Source organism: Aquarana catesbeiana, linkage group LG07, assembly GCF_042186555.1.
Source record: "Aquarana catesbeiana isolate 2022-GZ linkage group LG07, ASM4218655v1, whole genome shotgun sequence".
NCBI classification, from domain to species: Eukaryota; Metazoa; Chordata; class Amphibia; order Anura; family Ranidae; genus Aquarana; species Aquarana catesbeiana.
Genome location: NC_133330.1, coordinates 290,866,686 through 290,888,015, shown reverse-complemented (window position 1 = coordinate 290,888,015; position 21,330 = coordinate 290,866,686). Strand labels below are relative to the sequence as shown.

General features: G+C 43.6%; 1 protein-coding gene across 2 annotated transcripts in view; it reads left to right on the top strand.

Moving 5' to 3' along the window:
• The window catches only part of LRP8 (LDL receptor related protein 8), a 370,766-nt gene that overhangs the window by 286,448 nt on the left and 62,988 nt on the right, over nt 1-21,330 (top strand). For both annotated transcript variants that reach the window (XM_073593521.1, XM_073593520.1), the window contains 3 exons: nt 1,145-1,263; nt 13,954-14,093; nt 16,460-16,601. In XM_073593521.1, the coding sequence (XP_073449622.1) occupies nt 1,145-1,263; nt 13,954-14,093; nt 16,460-16,601 (401 nt within the window). The remainder of the gene's footprint in view (nt 1-1,144; nt 1,264-13,953; nt 14,094-16,459; nt 16,602-21,330) is intronic.

The window sequence follows — 21,330 nt, the reverse complement described above, 5'->3', positions numbered from 1 at the left end:
ATGGACGGGGGGTACCCATGCCGTTTGTCTCACTGATTTTCTTCCATATTGCCAGGACCCGACATTACATTAAAGCCGCAAGCAGTTTTAAATGACTTTTTTTCCTTTAAAAATTACATTTTGTGCAGGGACTGTTCTAAGCACGGGAAACACGCGCCACTACGAATTTTCGGTCCGTTCGCAGGTTCTGGTGCGAACCGAACCAGGGGGTGTTCGGCTCATCCCTATTACTAGGTGTGTAATGTAATCTAGTTTCGTTTCTCACATCCCTGTTATCTTTATTGTTTCGTTTCCCGTAAAGCACGTGATTTCTCAAAAATAATTAGTTTCACTTTTGTCATAAATTTTTTCTGTATTTTATTGGATCATTTGTATGACACGGTCAAGGGGCGGTAGTTTCTGAAAGCCCCCTTTAAATATTCACACCAAAGAATAAAGATTAGATTTGCTCGGCGAGACTTTGTCAGTTTTTTATCATTGTCTCAATGGGCTAATCTCACAGGCCTGTGGGGATTGTAAGGTACACCTTATGCAGACTTATCGAGGGTCTAAAAATATCCCTAGACAATCTACATTCAACAATCAGGACAGGATGTGAGTGGAAATCTACCCAACAGGAGCCCAGACAAACAAAACAAAAAAAACTTGACAGAGTTTCAAACCCTTACCCAAGCTTCTAAAACCTAAAAATTTAGGCCACATTTGTCTGGCAGTGAATGTAAATGTGTTTGGCAGTGAATTTCTGTGGCAGATATCACAGGTTTGCCAGCAATTTCCACCTGTCTGCCTTTTTAACATGGGAGTGCTTAAGCATACATCTGTGTGAGGGCCATGTCTTGCCTTCATGGGATGCACAGGTTTTCGTGCATCCACATGCAGGCACTCCTATTTATGTCATTTGGGACAAAGCATCTGCATGGACACAGCCACTGCTCCCGATTTGGTCCAGGTTCCCGAAATGAAGACCGTGTACAGCAACTACTGGGGAAAAAAATGACCTTCCAACAGTGTTTACAAACATTGTTCAGATGCAAAATAGAGAGATAAAAAGTAACATTGTTTTTTTACTTTGCTTTCATTTTTTGCATGATTGCTCATTGACCATTCTCATTTTAGTGACATTCCTTTACCCTTTTGGTTTTAGGTTCATGTTCTGGTCAGATTGGGGGGAACCCTCTAAAATAGAAAAGGCTGGATTGAACGGGGGTGATCGGCAGATATTGGTGTCTGATGACATTGAATGGCCCAATGGAATCACGTTAGGTGAGTGGATCGAAATTAGATTTATTTAAAAACAAGAAAAGTCTTTATTTCCTGTATACTGTATGAAGAAAGGTCTGTATCTGCAAGTGACATTTTCAGCAATGAAAAGAAAATTTAAACTGGTATGACTTTTGCTGGTACCAGTACAACTTTAAAGTGGTTGTCCACCCTAACACTAAAATCTGTAAATCTACAGGCATCCATGATCTAAGACTAACCTATCTAGCTCTGTAAAGAAAAAAATCCATATACATACCTTTTTTGAAGCCGCTCCAGTCTCCAGTGGCGGAAGCTCTGCAGAGGAGACAGTCGACAACGGCTGGGAAATCAATGGGAAGTGATGTCATCCATAGAGTTATTATGGGGCTTCCGTTGGCTGTCTCCTCTGCACCCGCCTCCACAGAAAAGCCGTCGCCGACAGCTCAGCGTGGGACCGGTGCGGCTTCAAAAAAGGTATGTACAGTGGAACCTTGGTTTACGAGTAACGCGGTTAACGAGCGTTTTGAAAGACGAGCAACTTTTATTTTTTCAATTCTGACTCAGTTTGCGAGCGTTGTCTCGCAAAACAAGCAGAATTCAAGCAAATGGGGTGTGCAGTACCACATTTGGCCAGAGGTGTGGGGGCGCCGGGGAGATACGGAATGGTTCGGAGATACTCGGAATCACTTCGGAAACACTCCATTGCTGAGTGTTTTCCGAGTTCAGTCGAGCTGTCCCAGAGTATTTCCGAGGCTCTCTGGTGCCCACCTCTGGCCACATGCGGTATTGCATGTAATAGAAGTCAGTGTGGAACGAATTATCTTTGTTCCCATTGACTTCTATGGGGAAACTTGCTTTGATATGCAAGTGCTTTGCATTACAAGCATTCTCCTGGAACGGATTATGCTCGTAATCCAAGGTTCCACTGTATAGCGTTTTTTTGCTTTAGTATTAGATCGTGGATGCCTGTAGATTTAGAGATTTTAGTGTTAGGGTGGACTTCTACTTTAAGGACAGCAGGGTAAGGGAGAAAAGTTGTGCATGCAAACTTTGCAAGTGTGGCTGGGTTTACTAAGGTTGGCCACAGATTATGCAATTTTCTTTCCTTCAACCAGGAAAAAAAGAATATTTCTCAATTCCCCAATCAACATAATCAGTATTGATGGGGGAATACCTCCTGCTGCACTATTGTGTTCTGACAGCAGGAGGTTTCCCAGCCATTAGAATACAATGATCACTGCTGGAAGCTTTAGCCACTGCAGTGATCGCATGTAAAAAACCCGACAGGCTGGGCTGGGTGTACTGATAAATCATATTCAGTACAACCAGCCTGTCCATAGATGGATCAAAATTCGGCCAGAACCGACCAAATTTTGATCCATCTATGGACAGGCTGGTTGTACTGAATATGATTTATCAGTACACCCAGCCCAGCCTGTCTGTTTTTTTTTCAGTTGTTTTTATTAAACAGTCTTCCAGAGTACAAAACATAGTACAAAATTATACAGATAGTGCAAGTAATAGATGGACAGCACAAGTTTAACATTAACGTTTTTCAGTTATGTAGTGCATGAGGAAAACTGGTATTACTCATATATAAATGTAGTCACTCGACACAACACAATCCTTATTCCATTATAAACCAGTCTGACCATATTTTCCATTGTTTATCAAAGAAGGGTCTCTTTTCAACCTTATTAGCCAGTAGTGATTCGTAAACGTAGTTAGTTTGTGTGATTTCAAGAGTTTCTGATACCTTGGGCACTGTTTGATTTCCAATTTTTGGTTATTAGTGATCCAGCGGCTAATAAGATGTGTGTAACCACTGTGCGAAAACAAGGAGGGAAATTTTCGATACCCAGGTTTAGTAATGCCAACCCAGGGCTTGGTGACTTTAGGATTCCTGTGATATGTGAGATACACCTAAATATTCTCTTCCAGAAGCTAGTAAGATGCTTGCATGACCAAAACACGTGTAGAATGTTTCCCACCTTGCCACATTCTCTCCAGCATAGTGGTGATTTGGAAGGGGAAGCCTGTCGGGTTTTTTACATGCGATCACTGCAGTGGTTTTAGCTTCCAGCAGTGATCATTGTATTCTAATGGCTGGGAAACCTCCTGCTGTCAGAATACAATAGTGCAGCAGGAGGTATCATCAATACTGATTATGTTGATTGGGGAATTGAGAAATGTTCTTTCTTTCTGGTTGAAGGAAAGAAAATTGCATAATCTATGGCCAACCTTAGTAAATCCAGCTACACTTGCAAAGTTTGCATGTACAACTTTCCTCCCTTACCCTGCTGTCCTTAACCACTTGCCGACCGCCGCACGACTATATACGTCGGCAGAATGGCACGGGCAGGCAAAAGGACTTACAGGTACGTCCTTGCCTGCCCGCGGGTGGGGGGTCCGATCGGACCCCCCCCCCCCCGTGCCTGCGGCGGTCGGCAAATCTCCCCCGGCGATCGGTGGTGAGGGGGAGGCCATCCATTCGTGGCCCCCCCCCCTCGCGATCGCTCCCAGCCAATGGGATCATTTCCCTGCCTCTGTATTGTACACAGAGGCAGAGGAAATTATGTCATCTCTCCTCGGCTCGGTATTTTCCGTTCCGGGCCGAGGAGAGAAGACAGGTATGTGAGTGCACCAACACACTACACACAGTAGAACATGCCAGGCACACAAAACACCCCGATCCCCCCCCCCCCCGATCGCCCCCCGATCCCCCCCCAATCACCCCCCCCCGTCACAAACTGACACCAAGCAGGTTTTTTTTTTTTTTTTTTCTGATTACTGTATTGGTGTCAGTTTGTGACAGTTACAGTGTTAGGGCAGTGAGTGTTAGGCCCCCTTTAGGTCTAGGATACCCCCTAACCCCCCCTAATAAAGTTTTAACCCCTTGATCACCCCCGTCACCAGTGTCGCTAAGCGATCATTTTTCTGATCGCTGTATTAGTGTCGCTGGTGACGCTAGTTAGTGAGGTAAATATTTAGGTTCGCCGTCAGCGTTTTATAGCGACAGGGACCCCCATATACTACCGAATAAATGTTTTAACCCCTTGATTGCCCCCTAGTTAACCCTTTCACCACTGATCACCGTATAACTGTTACGGGTGACGCTGGTTAGTTTGTTTATTTTTTATAGTGTCAGGGCACCCGCCGTTTATTACCGAATAAAGATTTAGCCTCCTGATCGCCCGGCGGTGATATGCGTCGCCCCAGGCAGCGTCAGATTAGCGCCAGTACCGCTAACACCCACGCACGCAGCATACGCCTCCCTTAGTGGTATAGTATCTGTACAGATCAATATCTGATCCGATCAGATCTATACTAGCGTCCCCAGCAGTTTAGGGTTCCCAAAAACACAGTGTTAGCGGGATCAGCCCAGATACCTGCTAGCACCTGCGTTTTGCCCCTCCGCCCGGCCCAGCCCACCCAAGTGCAGTATCGATCGATCACTGTCACTTACAAAACACTAAACGCATAACTGCAGCGTTCACAGAGTCAGGCCTGATCCCTGCGATCGCTAACAGTTTTTTTGGTAGCGGTTTGGTGAACTGGCAAGCACCAGCCCCAGGCAGCGTCAGGTTAGTGCCAGTAGCGCTAACACCCACGCACGCACCGTACAGCTCCCTTAGTGGTATAGTATCTGAACTGATCAATATCTGATCTGATCCGATCAGATCTATACTGGCGTCCCCAGCAGTTTAGGGTTCCCAAAAACGCAGTGTTAGTGGGATCAGCCCAGATACCTGCTAGCACCTGCGTTTTGCCCCTCCGCCCGGCCCGGCCCAGCCCAGCCCACCCAAGTGCAGTATCGATCGATCACTGTCACTTACAAAACACTAAACGCATAACTGCAGCGTTCGCAGAGTCAGGCCTGATCCCTGCGATCGTTAACAGTTTTTTTGGTAGCGTTTTGGTGAACTGGCAAGCGCCAGCGGCCTAGTACACCCCGGTCGTAGTCAAACCAGCACTGCAGTAACACTTGGTGACGTGGCGAGTCCCATAAGTGCAGTTCAAGCTGGTGAGGTGGCAAGCACAAGTAGTGTCCCGCTGCCACCAAGAAGACAAACACAGGCCCGTCGTGCCCATAATGCCCTTCCTGCTGCATTCGCCAATCCTAATTGGGAACCCACCACTTCTGCAGCGCCCGTACTTCCCCCATTCACATCCCCAACCAAATGCAGTCGGCTGCATGAGAGGCATTTTCTTTATGTCCTCCCGAGTACCCCTACCCAACGAACCCCCCCAAAAAAGATGTCGTGTCTGCAGCAAGCGCGGATATAGGCGTGACACCCGCTATTATTGTCCCTCCTGTCCTGACAATCCTGATCTTTGCATTGGTGAATGTTTTGAACGCTACCATTCACTAGTTGAGTATTAGCGTAGGGTACAGCATTGCACAGACTAGGACACACTTTCACAGGGTCTCCCAAGATGCCATCGCATTTTGAGAGACCCGAACCTGGAACCGGTTACAGTTATAAAAATTACAGTTACAAAAAAAGTGTAAAAAAAAAAAAAAAAAAAACACAAACAAAAATATAAAATAAAAAATAATAGTTGTCGTTTTATTGTTCTCTCTCTATTCTCTCTCTCTCTATTCTCTCTATTGTTCTGCTCTTTTTTACTGTATTCTATTCTGCAATGTTTTATTGTTATTATGTTTTATCATGTTTGCTTTTCAGGTATGCAATTTTTTATACTTTACCGTTTACTGTGCTTTATTGTTAACCATTTTTTTGTCTTCAGGTACAGCATTCACGAATTTGAGTGGTTATACCAGAATGATGCTTGCAGGTTTAGGTATCATCTTGGTATCATTCTTTTCAGCCAGCGGTCGGCTTTCATGTAAAAGCAATCCTAGCAGCTAATTAGCCTCTAGACTGCTTTTACAAGCAGTGGGAGAGAATGCCCCCCCCCCCCCCACCGTCTTCCGTGTTTTTCTCTGGCTCTCCTGTCTCAACAGGGAACCTGAGAATGCAGCCGGTGATTCAGCCAGCTGACCATAGAGCTGATCAGAGACCAGAGTGGCTCCAAACATCTCTATGGCCTAAGAAACCGGAAGCTACGAGCATTTTATGACTTAGATTTCGCCGGATGTAAATAGCGCCATTGGGAAATTGGGGAAGCATTTTATCACACCGATCTTGGTGTGGTCAGATGCTTTGAGGGCAGAGGAGAAATCTAGGGTCTAATAGACCCCAATTTTTTCAAAAAAGAGTACCTGTCACTACCTATTGCTATCATAGGGGATATTTACATTCCCTGAGATAACAATAAAAATGATTAAAAAAAAAAAAAAAATGAAAGGAACAGTTTTAAAATAAGATAAAAAAGCAAAAAAATAATAAAGAAAAAAAAAAAAAAAAAGCACCCCTGTCCCCCCTGCTCTCGCGCTAAGGCGAACGCAAGCGTCTGTGTGGCGTCAAATGTAAACAGCAATTGCACCATGCATGTGAGGTATCACCGCGACGGTCAGATCGAGGGCAGTAATTTTAGCAGTAGACCTCCTCTGTAAATCTAAAGTGGTAACCTGTAAAGGCTTTTAAAGGCTTTTAAAAATGTATTTATTTTGTTGCCACTGCACGTTTGTGCGCAATTGTAAAGCATGTCATGTTTGGTATCCATGTACTCGGCCTAAGATCATCTTTTTTATTTCATCGAACATTTGGGCAATATAGTGTGTTTTAGTGCATTAAAATGTAAAAAAGTGTGTTTTTTCCCCAAAAAATGCGTTTGAAAAATCGCTGCGCAAATACTGTGTGAAAAAAAAAAATTAAACACCCACCATTTTAATCTGTAGGGCATTTGCTTTAAAAAAATATATAATGTGTGGGGGTTCAAAGTAATTTTCTTGCAAAAAAAAATAATTTTTTCTGTAATCAAAAAGTGTCAGAAAGGGCTTTGTCTTCAAGTGGTTAGAAGAGTGGGTGATGTGTGACATAAGCTTCTAAATGTTGTGCATAAAATGCCAGGACAGTTCAAACCCCCCCCAAATGACCCCATTTTGGAAAGTAGACACCCCAAGCTATTTGCTGAGAGGCATGTCGAGTCCATGGAATATTTTATATTGTGACACAAGTTGCGGGAAAAAGACAATTTTTTTTTTTTTTTTTTGCACAAAGTTGTCACTAAATTATATATTGCTCAAACATGCCATGGGAATATGTGAAATTACACCACAAAATAAATTCTGTTGCTTCTCCTGAGTACGGGGATACCACATGTGTGAGACTTTTTGGGAGCCTAGCCGCGTATGGGACCCCGAAAACCAAGCACCGCCTTCAGGCTTTCTAAGGGCGTAAATTTTTGATTTCACTCTTCACTACCTATCACAGTCTCGGAGGCCATGGAATGCCCAGGTGGCACAAAACCCCCCCAAATGACCCCATTTTGGAAAGTAGACACCCCAAGCTATTTGCTGAGAGGTATAGTGAGTATTTTGCAGACCTTACTTTTTGTCACAAAGTTTTGAAAATTAAAAAAAGAAAAAAAAAATTTTTTTTTTTGTCTTTCTTCATTTTCAAAAACAAATGAGAGCTGCAAAATACTCACCATGCCTCTCAGCAAATAGCTTGGGGTGTCTACTTTCCAAAATGGGGTCATTTGGGGGGGGTTTGTGCCACCTGGGCATTCCATGACCTCCGAAACTGTGATAGGCAGTGAAGAGTGAAATAAAAAATGTACACCCTTAGAAATCCTGAAGGCGGTGATTGGTTTTCGGGGTCCCGTACGCGGCTAGGCTCCTAAAAAGTCCCACACATGTGGTATCCCCGTACTCAAGAGAAGCAGCAGAATGTATTTTGGGGTGCAATTCCACATATGCCCATGACCTGTGTGAGCAATATATCATTTAGTGACAACTTTGTGCAAAAAAAAAAAAAAGTCACTTTCCCGCAACTTGTGTCAAAATATAAAATATTCCATGGACTCAACATGCCTCTCAGCAAATAGCTTGGGGTGTCTACTTTCCAAAATGGGGTCATTTGGGGGGGGTTTGTGCCATCTGGGCATTTTATGGCCTTCAAAACTGTGATAGGTAGTGAGGAGTAAAATCAAAAATGTACGCCCTTAGAAATCCTGAAGGCAGTGATTGGTTTTCGGGGCCCCGTATGCGGCTAGGCTCCCAAAAAGTCCCACACATGTGGTATCCCCATACTCAGGAGAAGCAGCTAAATGTATTTTGGGGTGCAATTCCACATATGCCCATGGCCTGTGTGAGCAATATATCATTTAGTGACAACTTTTTGTAATTTTTTTTTTTGTCATTATTCAATCACTTGGGACAAAAAAAATGAATATTCAATGGGCTCAACATGCCTCTCAGCAATTTCCTTGGGGTGTCTACTTTCCAAAATGGGGTCATTTGTGGGGGTTTTGTACTGCCCTGCCATTTTAGCACCTCAAGAAACGACATAGGCAGTCATAAATTAAAGGCTGTGTAAATTCCAGAAAATGTACCCTAGTTTGTAGGCGCTATAACTTTTGTGCAAACCAATAAATATACACTTATTGACATTTTTTTTACCAAAGACATGTGGCCAAATACATTTTGGCCTAAATGTATGACTAAAATTGAGTTTATTGGATTTTTTTTAGAACAAAAAGTAGAAAATATCATTTTTTTTCAAAATTTTCGGTCTTTTTCCGTGTATAGCGCAAAAAATAAAAACGGCAGAGGTGATCAAATACCATCAAAAGAAAGCTCTATTTGTGGGAAGAAAAGGACGCAAATTTCGTTTGGTTACAGCATTGCATGACCGCGCAATTAGCAGTTAAAGCGACGCAGTGCCAAATTGTAAAAAGTGCTCTGGTCAGGAAGGGGGTAAATCCTTCCGGGGCTGAAGTGGTTAAAGAAGTCCAGCCTAAGACCCCTTTCACACTGGGGTGCTTTGCAGGCGCTACAGTGCTAAAAATAGCGCCTGCAAAGCGCTCCTGTCTCTCCAATGTGAAAGCCCTGAGAGCTTTCACAGTGGAGCGGTGCGCTGGCAGGATGGTAAAAAAAGTCCTGCTAGCAGCATCTTTGGAGGAGCGGTGTGTATACCACTCCTCCACCGCTTCTGCCCATTGAAAATCAATGGGCAGCGCGGCTATACTGCCGGCAAAGCGCTGCTGCAGCAGCACTTTGCGGGTGGATTAAAAACTTTTTCGGCTGCTAGCGGGGGTTAAAAGTGCCCTGCTATCGGCTGAATACCCCCGCAAATACGACGGTAAATCGCCGCTAAAAATAGCGGCGCTTTACCACCGACGCCCCAGTGTGAAAGGGGCCTAACACTAAAGTCTCTAAATTTTACAGGCATCCACGATTTCGATTCATCTATGGTCAGATTTAAGAAGCTGGCAGGGACAGTAATTCCCTAAGGGGTATGATGTTCGTTGGTTACTCACTTTAAATGTGCTGTGATATTTGGCCCCCTTCTTTCCTTGCAGTGGAGGAGTGCGCCCAGCTGTGTGTTCTTTTTTTTTTTTTCCTTATCCACCGATTGGGTTACACTTTCATTATTTAAGTGTATTTCATATAGTAACAGGCTGTAACCTTGTCCATCGCCTTCTTATCTCCCTCCTGCGTCTGTGGAATTTGCTCTGTAGCTTGGCCCCAGGACTCACTCCCACTCCCACACTTACATTTATTTGGCTGGGGCCATAAGATCGCACATAGAAACATTTTATTCCAGCATCACAAATAAATACACAGACTTGGTCTTAAAGCTAAACTCCAGGTGTAATCTGTTTTGCAAACTTATATTGATCTACCTTGGACCAATGTAAGTATGTATATCTCATACTTGAGGGGCCATTGGGGAAGCCAAAAATCACTATTAGTCAAAACTACATGAACTTCCTTCCGTGTATTTATGGGTTTGCTGCTCAGCATTGCCACCATTCATAGAACTTCTTGTATTATATTTTTTTTTTAATACAAGGTTTTCACTGGTTGGATTAGGTTTGGAGGAGGGGCAAGGATGTCGGTCTCCTCCTCATCCAACCAGAAAACGCCTAGTATTCATGAAAAAAAAAATACAGGGCATTCTGTGAATGGTGGCAGTGCCGAGCAATTGACCCCCTTTGATCAGTATGTAGAGGGAAGCTGCTCGACACAGGACCTGGAGACTAAGGGCTTTTACCATAGCAGCCCCGACTACTAAAATTATTTTTATTTATTTTTTATTCTTTATAATTTTAGCATACAGACAGGAGTAAATGGCTGCAGTACATAAAGGCAGAGAAGTGCAGCCCACAAATATCAAAATAAGGTAAAAAAGTAAAATAACAGCCAGTTATATAATTCACGTTTATGCCAAAGACCTGACGAGTATCAATGATAAAATAACGCCTTCCACATCCTGTCTGAGCTCTTTATTAAAATAGGAAACAAGGTTGCGACATCTGTCAACAACCACTAATAAGAACACAAAGGAATGAAAATAATGTAGGGGAAAAAGATAGAAGTGTGGCGCTATGGCCCAACGTGTAAACACGACCAAATTCCTAGTGCTGTAAATGTGATTCTTTCACCAAATAAACGAAGGCGGAGCCGGTTGACATCACTTTCGGTCCCGGCCAGACCAGAGGTGGGGAGTACGATCGGAGATATACAGGAGAGGCTGTCTCGATGCGCTCTAACACTCGTTTCAGTGTCATTTTGATGTCAGTGGGTTTTTGCTTAAAGTAGAACTATAGGCAAAACTTTTTTTTTTTTTTTTTCATTTTTGAGTAAGTAAGGGTTATAACCCCTGTCAGAATTTTTGTTTTGCATCTGTGTACCATTGCAGGGATTTCCTCTCACTTCCTGTTTGGCTATGGGACAGAAAGTAAGAGAAATTCCCTGCAAATTAAGAGCATTCCTTGGGGACCCCCAGGTCACCATTGGAAGATTTTACTTTTCTAGGGACAACCCAAAATTTGGGATTTACTTTTACTTTCACCTTCAATGATAATGGCAAATAGGAGAAATAGGAAGGGCTGTATCTCCTTAACGGGAACACAGACAGCAATAAAAACTGACAGGGGTTCTAATCCCTCTCCACTCTATCCAAAACGGAAAAAAGTTTTGCCTTTATTTATACTTTAATAAACCGTTTTAATCAAGCAGTATCACGCTATGGAGTTTTATTTGCCTTTTATATGATTGGTGGACTAGTGCATTCTGAGAACTGTCAGAGAACGTGGAGCTTGGTGCCACGATTCCCTGGGATTTGTTTTAAAGCACCATCAGACCTGTTAGCAAATATAGGTCTGAAAATAAGGTGAGCTGCTAATCTGTACGTTGGGTGGAGCACTTTGGTTGAGCACAGCATTGGATGGTGTGGATAAAATTGCACTGAGAGCTTGAACACATGGATAAGCTAGGACACTGATTTGAATAAGTAAGAGTGATTACAAGATTGACATTCTATATCGGGGGTCTCAAACTGGCAGCCCTCCAGCTGTTGTGAAACTACAAGTCCCATGAGGCATTGCAAGGCTGACAGTTATAAGCCTGACTCACATAGGCAGAGGCATGATGGGACTTGTAGTTTCGCAACAGCTGGAGGGCAGCCAGTTTCAGACCCCTGTTCTATATAGACTTGCTTACAGCACTGGGATTATGGTCCTAAATCTTAACACCTATATGACTTGCACTAATGATTTAGGTGTGTGACATATGGTAGCACATCTTTTATATTTTAGACTATAGATGTTATTTTGATTTGTTTACTAGTAACTTTGAGTAGTAAATTTATTAATTGTATGTAAATAATTTGGTGAGAGAATCGCGTTTACAGCACTAAGAATTTGGTCGCAGTATTCCACATTTTAGATGGTGTAACACTCTCTTATATTTTTGATTTTCCACATTTTATTTAATTGGTTAATTCATTTGACAGAACACTCCGGTCAGCACTCTCTACCATCGACTGAGAGCACTGATCGGGAGGCGGTCGGCTGCTGGTTTTCCAGCATGCACACGGGCCGAATGTCAGCTGGTTTTTATTGAACCGGCCGATGTTGCCTGACATTTAGCCCACGTGTACTAGGCTTTATATTGCTTTAAGCTGGACCAATATAAGTATGCAATAAAGATCATACCTGGAGTTCCACTTTCAAGTGCATCTATACCCAAAACACTAAAATAATATCTAAAAATGTGTGCTCACTGAAATTACACTTTACTTTCCCTTTGAGAAGTATATGCCTCTGGATTTGCCTTGGTGAAGTTCAGAAAAGTATTTGAATCTGTCACATTTAGGTCTTTTTCCTTAATGTCCAAAATGTCATTGGTGTACTGCGCTGTACAGCCTGCCTTTAGCTTTTGGAGAAACCCATCTCAACAAGGCTAATATAGAAGGTAGATCTAATATTCATATACGTATTTATAAAGCACTGCCACTTATTCTGTACTGTATTACAGAGGACATTCCAGAGGTTCCGAATAAGCTTACAAGCTGCCCCTACCACAGCCACCTATGTGCACACATAGTGATTTTGGGCAATATACACTATATGGCCAAAAGTATGAGGGATGCTTCTCCACGATTTTACATTCAGGTGTTTCCAGTGAATGGTACTGTTAATAGGGCATACCTGCCCTGAATCTATCCATTATTTTATATGTGCTCCAACTCTAAAAATTCTCAATTTTTATAGAGTTAGGAGTGTAGTACAATAGGGTGTTGTGAAGTGGCCATGCAACTTGTGCATATATTTGCACATGTGTGCCAACTAAACCCCTGGTTTTAACGTGAACTGTTATGCCACGTACGGTGCGTACAGTACAGCTCCATCGAACATTTGCTGTTGGACTTTGATAGCAGGTTCTCAAATATTCAGCCAACAAAACTTTGTTGTCGGAAAGTCTGATCGTGTGTACACAAGTCCATCGCACAGAAGGAGCCGCACTGGCTATTGAACTTCCTTTTTCTCGGCTCGTCGTACGTGTTGTAGGTCACCGCGTTCACATGTTCATAATTGCTGGCCAACATTTGTGTGACCGTGTGTATGCAAGACAAATTTGAGCCAACAGCCTTCGAAGAAAAATCCACGGTTTTGTTGGCGGAAAGTCCGATCGTGTGTACGTGGCATTAGAGTTCAGTTTGTTACAGGCTGGCTGGTAAATGAGCTCGGAATTTTTCTTTGTTTTTTGAAATGCATCATCCTTCCATGTGCTCCTTGCTGCAAAGGCCAGTTATAGGTTTCGGTGGTTGATATTTGTTTGTACTGTTAATGCTACCGCATTTAAAGACATTTTAGACAGTTGTGCACTTCCTACTTGTGGCAACAGTTTGGGGGTGGCCATTTTCTTTTCCATCAAGAGTGTACCCCTGTGCACAAAGCTCTATAAAGACAAGGGTTGATTTACTAAAACTGGAGTATGCAAAATCTGGTGCAGCTGTGCATTAGAAACCAATCCTCGTCCAGGTTTTATTGGCAAAGCTAAATAGAACAAGCTGGAATTAGAAGCTGATTGTCTACCATGCACAGCTGCACCAGATTTTGCACTCTCCAGTTTTAGTAAATCAACCCCGCAGTCTTGTAAAAGCGCTGCCAGAAGCACGTCGGCTGTTATAGCTGCAAGGTGAGGGGACAACTCCATATTAGTGCCGAAGGATTTGGAATATTATGCCAACAAGCTTCTATATGTGTAATAATCGGTATCCACAAACGTTTGATATATAATATAAGTTTAAAGCCGTGCTCTAATGTCTGTGAACCATCTTTTCACCCCAGATGTACTGACCCATCGCTTATATTGGGTAGACTCAAAGCTCCATACTCTATCCAGTGTGGACTTCAGTGGAGCCAACAGGAAACTACTGATTTTCTCTGAAGACAAACTGAGTCACCCCTTTGGCCTGGCAGTGTTTGAGGTGAGTTGGAAGACTATACATTAAGGCACTACATAGTCATAACTATAACAAACTTTATTCACATAAAAAAACATGTATATAAAAAAAATTATAAGATAAAAATACAGAGAATAGTGACCCCCTAAATAGATTATGCTCTATCATCCGCTGGAATGAGTTTTTCACTGATACATAATGGGTGTCCCCAATAGAAGAATCATTTTTTTAGCATTTGTGATGGCTACATGTTTCTCAACGCGTTTCCTGGACTCAAAGCGCTCTGCTTCTGCAGAAGCAAAGAGGGTCAGGTCACCATGGAAACATCAAAAATGGTTTTATTAAAATGTTTCAATAATTATATCATAACAAAGATTTACCACACGATGCCCAGGGGCAACCCTCACCTATGTGTAGAGATGAAGAGCAGTGGTGTAGGTTTCCCAGCCATAGCCTGGGTGTGGACCAATGGAAAAAGGGAAGGGCCACAGATAGTGTTTTGCTTTTAGGCCAAAAAGTTCAATTTTGGTCTCATCTGACCAGAGCAGCTTCTTCCACATGTTTGCTGTGTCCCCCACATGGCTTCTCGTAAACTGCAAACTTCTTGCCACTCTTTCATAAAGATCAGATTTGTGGAGTGTATGACTAATAGTTGTCCTGTGGACAGATTCTCCCACCTGAGCTGTGGATCTCTGCAGCTCCTCCAGAGTTACCATGGGGCTCTTGGCTGCTTCATTTATTAATGCTCTCCTTGCCCGGCCTGTCAGTTTAGGTGGACAGCCATGTGTTGGTAGGTAGGTTTGCAGTTGTGCCATACTCTTTCCATTTTTGGATGATGGATTGAACAGTGCTCGGTGAGATGTTCAAAGCTTGGGATATTTTTTTATAACCTAACCCTGCTTTAAACTTCTCCACAACCTTATCCCTGACCTGTCTGGTGTGTTCCTTGGCCTTTGTGATGCTGTTTGTTCACTAAGGTTCTCTAACAAACCTCTGAGGGCTTCACAGAACAGCTGAATTTATACTGAGATTAAAGGAGTTGTAAACCCTCAAGGTTTTTTACCTTAATGCATTGTATGCATTAAGGTGAAGAACCTTCTGTTCTGCAGCTGCCCCCCAGAGCCCACCCTTTTTCTTACCTGAACCCAATCATTCCAGCGACGAGCACAGCAGCTCCAGCCACTGTCTGGGGTCCTCATTGGATAGATTGATAGCAGCGGGAGCCATTGGCTCCCGCTGCTGTCAATCAAATCCAGTGACACGGGGGGCTGTGTCCTGCTGTCAACTTTTTATTGCTGTCTGTGTTCATACTGGAGATTTCCCCTGATTTCCTGTGATGCTGCTGTTACAGTGAGTGTGGGAACTCTAACAGAGCCTCGCATAGCAGTAAAAAATCCAACCAAAAATCTAAAAGCCATTGGGGTACATTCACGTGGCCTTATGGAAACACGGAAACTAGTATGAAGGTTTTGCTTGCAGAAGCTGGCAGCAAGATCCTGCAAAAAAGGTCTTTGTACATCTGTAACATTTGAGCAGTGTTTACATAGGAATAGGGGTTGATTTACTAAAGACAAATAGACTGTGCAATTTGCAGTTGCCCCAGAGCTTGGTATATGAGTATAAGCTCTGCTGACTTTAGTCATCCAATCATGAGCAAAAATGCTGTTGTTTTTAAATTTTCCTTGCATGTGATTGAGTATTCTTTCCTAAGTGAAGTTTTACCTAATTTTCTAAGCTCTGGAGCAACTGCACTTGCAGAGTGCAACTGCAGTTTTCAAAGTGCAGAGTCTACAGTGTTTTCCTTTAGTAAATCAACACCATAGTGTCAGTAACCTCTGTTGGTCGCCACTTCTGCTCAGCTAGCTGTTACAACTCCAATCCTCAATACTTACAGCATAAAATGCCTGGGCCAATCAGTTTATACACAGGCCACCAGCCATCAGAGGGGACCTGATGGGGAACTGCAACACCCTAAAACCATGTTGCCTCTGACACCCAAATGTCCACTTACGCGTGTCAAAATGTCGTGACACAGAGAATAGTAGACATCACCCTCTCATCTTGAGTGCAGGCCTGATGGGAATTTGATTGCCACAAAAAATGCAGTGTAATCAAGGAGTGCTAGCTCCAATCATGTAGTGCCATAATGAATGACTCATTCAGGGCTAATGTGAATCCGCTGCGTCACTTCAGATTGCAAAATCATCAGCTTCTAAAGAAAATTAGCACAAGGGACTCATAATACTGTACTTAAACTGTTTTCTTTTTTTTTTTTTTTTTATCCAAGGGATAAAAAAAAACAATCCAATGGTGCATCATATTCATATAATCTACTGTTCATATGCTTTCTTTGTTGTGCATTGAACCCCCACCTCTTGGTTACTCCACAGGACAAGGTGTTCTGGACAGATCTGGAGAACGAAGCAATTTTCAGTGCAAACAGACTTACAGGAAAAGAAATTCATGTCTTGGCAGAGAATCTCAACAATCCTCATGATATTGTCATCGTTCATCAGCTCAAACAGCCCAAAGGTACAGGACCAATCAAAACAGCCAAAACCTCACACCTGTTTCAAAACTGCCACTTTGCTAACTTGGGAAAAAAACAACACTGGGGGCTATCAAGGGGATAGTTTGAAGGCATAAACAACGCTGTATCTTGGCCTAGGCCGACAAGGCCCAGGCCTAGGGCGGCACTTTGTAGAGGGGCGGCAAAAAAGCTGCCCCACCAAAAAGAACAGCCTCCTCCCGACTCCCGCACGAAAAGAGTCCCCGCCAATCTTATGAGACAGACTGGGCCGGGGGGCAGGGTCCAGAGGGTAAATCTGTCTGGCACCCCCATAAAGCGGCCACACTGCTGCTAGTATGATACCGGCCTGTGACTGGCCTGACGTTCGGACAAACTGGCAGCCGCACTCAATAAAACTGGCAGCCGTCAATTCTGTAGCGGTACCTACATAGTTACGTTGAAAAGAGACACAAGTCCATCCAGTTCAACCTTAAAAATATCTTAAAAATACCTGTGTGGTCAGATTTAGCATTGTATGTCCAATAATCCACAAATGTGGATTTTGCCCAACCCTATCTGCTGGTCCAATGTGATGTCATTTAGGGATATTTTAGCAGGTGAATATGAGCAATTCCACCACTGGAAGTGCTTTTGTTATCACTGGCATTTGTTCTGACATCAGTTTGAGATGTTTCAGTGATCATTCAGAATTCATTGATAGGCGCACTTGACCTCCTTCTGACCTGCATTTACCTGTGCTTCATGTAGATTTTGCATTCCAATAGATTTGCATAGGTAAGGAAAAAGCCAGCAAAAGCCTCTCAACACAGAAGCTTAGGGTCTATTCACACCAGTCGCTGCGTTGGGGCCTAAATAGGAAGGGGTGTGGTTTACAGGTGACGGGGTGGGTCTTAAACACAAAGGGGGTGGTTATGACAGAAAGTGGTGGTCATATATAAATTAGGGGCTGCACGAGTTTAGCCAGGCCTGGGGCAACACAAAACCTAAATACACCACTGGGCATAAACACAGGTTGAGCGTTACAAAGAGATGCACCGTGGCTATTTGCATATAATAGATGCAGTCTTCTGTTACTATCCAGTTGCAGTGATGAGTAGGAAAGAAACTGTACATTTCTCACAATCCATAAAAAAAAAAAGCTGCTTGGATTGTCCAAAACCTATGTCCTCTCTACCCTCTACCTTATTTAGGATGGTGCTCTGACCCTGTCTCAGGAAAGTATTTTCCCTCTAGAACTTCAATGTGCTTATCAACCAAAGAAGCTTTCATAGTCACATCTTTCTTATAAAATGTGATGTGTATAGTCGATGTTGGGAAAAAATAAATGTTGGTACACAAACTTCACCAGTAATAAATCACTTTCATAGTCCATCTGTGAAATTGAATGGCGGCAGTGGTTACCACTGATAATGTAAATCTGCTAGAACCAGTTGCTGAGGAGTGCTGTGCCAATCTAGTCATCAGTCACTATATCGAGCAATTTATTCACTACCAAGAATGCATACACGGTTTCCTATCTTATAAGCCCTGATTAAGGGAAATGATGCCCCCCCGAATTCGAGTTGTCTATCTTACGATTCACACTGGTGCGCTGTACGATCTCGCATGTGCTTCACACTGCAGTGCAAATCACATGCGATGTCTGTGCGATGCGAATTCAGCCATACAGATTGTATGGCTGAAGTCGCATCACATTCGGACCAAAGTCGTGCAGGACCCTTTTTTTTTTTTTTTTTTTGCCCGCACCAGAATCCGATCGCATGGGTGTTCACACCCATGTGATCCGATTCATGTCCGGACTGACAGTTCGCACTATGATATGCAAACTGATCTGGGGGTGACTTTAACGTTGTATTGAAACTCCCCTGGTTCGCACATGGCAGTGTGAACTGCCCGTGAGTCGGGTGTGATGTGGGAACCCGTGCTGGATTCGCATGGGTTCTCGCATCGCACCAGTGTGAACTGAGCCTAATAGTCACAGGCCAAACTGACCATTGAAGCTCTTTTGTTGTGCAGAAGCTGGCAGCCTATTGTCCAGACATTGTATATCAGCACAATTAGGTGTAGGAAAAGTTACATGGTTTCAATAGTGGACCAGTAGGGTTTTCACTGATGTTTACTCCCTCCTAACCTACAAAGGGGATAAGATGTTCAACTATTTTATATGAGAAGTATGAGAAAACTTTTGTTGTATACAGCCTTGGCCAAAAGTTTTGAGAATGACACAAATATTCATTTTCACAAAGTCTGCTGTTTGTGTTTTATGGTATACTGAAGTATAATTACAAGACTTTCATAAGTGTCAAAGGCTTTTTTTTGACAATTACATTAAGTTTATGCAAAGAGTCAATATTTGCAGAGTTGACCCTTCTTTTTCAAGACCTCTGCAATTCGCCCTGGCTTGCTGTCAATCAACTTCTGGGCCACATCCTGGCTGATGGCAGCCCGTTTTTGCATAATCAATGCTTGGAATTTGTAAGAATTTGTGAGTTTTTTTTGTTCACCCGCCTCTTGAGGATTGACCACAAGTTCTCAATGGGATTAAGTTTTGGGGAGTTTCCTGGCCATGGACCCAAAATTTTGATGTTTTGCTCCCCAAGCCATTTAGTTGTCACTTTTGCCTTATGGCAAGGTGCTCCATCACGCTGGAAAAGGCATTGTTCGTCACCAAACTGTTCTTGGATGGTTGGGAGAAGTTGCTCTCGGAGGATGTTTTTGTACCATTCTTTACTCATGGCTGTATTCTTAGGCAAGATTGTGAGTGAACCCACTCCCTTGGCCGAGAACCCCACACAATTGGTCTCAGGATGCTTTACTGTTGGCATTTCACAGGACTGATGGTAGCCCTCACCTTTTCTTCTCGGACAAGGTTTTTTGTGCATGCCCCAAACAATCGGCAAGGGGATGCATCAGAGAAAATGACTTTAAGCAAGTCCCCAGCAATCCTATCCCTGTACCTTTTGCAGAATATCAGTCTGTCCCTGATATTTTTCCTGGAGAGAAGTGGCTTCTTTGCTGCCTTTAATGACACCAGATCAGATCAGATCAGTCTTCTCTCTGTGCGTGCAGATGCATTCACACCTTCCTACTGCCATTCCTGAGAAAGCTCTCCACTGGTAATGCCCCGATCCTGCAGCTGAATCAACTGTAAGAGACGGCCCTGGCTCTTGCTGGCCTGACCTGGGTCCCCTGAAGCCTTTTTCACAAATGCATTGAAATTGCATTTTTAGGGATCAAGTTCATTTTCATGACAAAGAGGGACTTTACAATTGATTGCAATTCATCTGATCACTCTTCATAACATTCTGGAGTATATGCAAATTGTCATCATAAAAACTGAGGCAGCAGACTTTGCGAAAACTAATATTTGTGGCATTCTCAAAACTTTTGGCCACAGCTGTACATTGTAGACTTTATGCGACTAGGCTCTTGTCACATACAAACCCTCTGACAGTTCTTGCGTGGTTTGAATGTAAGTGCCCCTCTGATCCTCCTACTCTAGGGCTCAGCTCGATCTTGTATGCTTCCCTAAACTCTTCCAAATGCAGTCAAAAAACAAATTATTTGCTACGGTGGGAGGAGGAGCTTGGCATTGCTATCCCAGAGGAAGACTGGAAGATTATATTCCACTAGTTTGAGGAACACATTAGCATTGGAAAACTCTTTAAAATATTGAATGCGTTGGTACCTGACCCAAGTATATCCCTGGGTACTCTCCTCTCTGCTTTAGGGGCTGTGTGGGACCGCACAAACGCCCTGTGTGCTTTGGTGCCCCCGGGCTCCCCATTGGCACCTTTGGGGGGATATAAGTGGTTCCCTCCTGGGGAGCAGAAAACTTTTTTCGGTACGTGGGTGTCAGACGGCAACTATAGTTATGGTAAATTTGTGGATAAGGGCAAGCTGATACCCCTAGACGCCTTGCGGAATAGCCACGGCAGATTCCCTATGGACTGGTGGAGGCACCAGCAACTCCAACACTTTATTGCAACAGAAGGGACCCCAATGAGAGGGCTAGACACCATCACCACACTAGAAAGCCTTTTCACAGAAGAAGAGCCAACTCCCCATTTGATTTCTGAGCTATACAGGCTACTGGGCTCGGTTCCCACCGCTGGTAAGCCAGCTTTCATAAGGGAGTGGGAACGAGACCTAGGGGTGGAGTTCACGCCAGAACAACGTCTACACATGTATAAACTAGCACACTCTAGCTCCATAGAGTCTAGAACGCAGGAAACTAACTACAAGCTTCTAACTCGCTGGTACCGAGTACCGGCTGTCATAGCACGTATCTACCCCTCGGTCTCGGACCGATGCTGGCGAGGTTGCAGTCAGAAAGGCACCCTTCTTCATGTATGGTGGGAATGCCCAATGATTAGGTCTTTCTGGATGGAAGTACAGACTACCATTAAAAATGCCCTGCAGATTGAGATCCCGTTCTCCCCCGAGCATTTCCTCTTGCACCTCCCCACCCTTCCTCTAAGCCATTACAAAAAAAGCGCCCTTCCTCATCTACTAAATGCTGCTAAAAGGCTTGTACCTCTCTGTTGGAAGCGCCCACAGGTCCCTACCTTAAAAGAATGGCTACAGAAGGTGGATGATATCAGAGAGGCGGAGGAGTGGGTGGCGAGGTGCAAAGATAGGAGTGAGCGCTTTGATGGTGTTTGGGCTCAGTGGCGGAGATTCATCATCGACACTAATCCGGTATCCTCTAGCCTGGATGTCGCGCTGTTG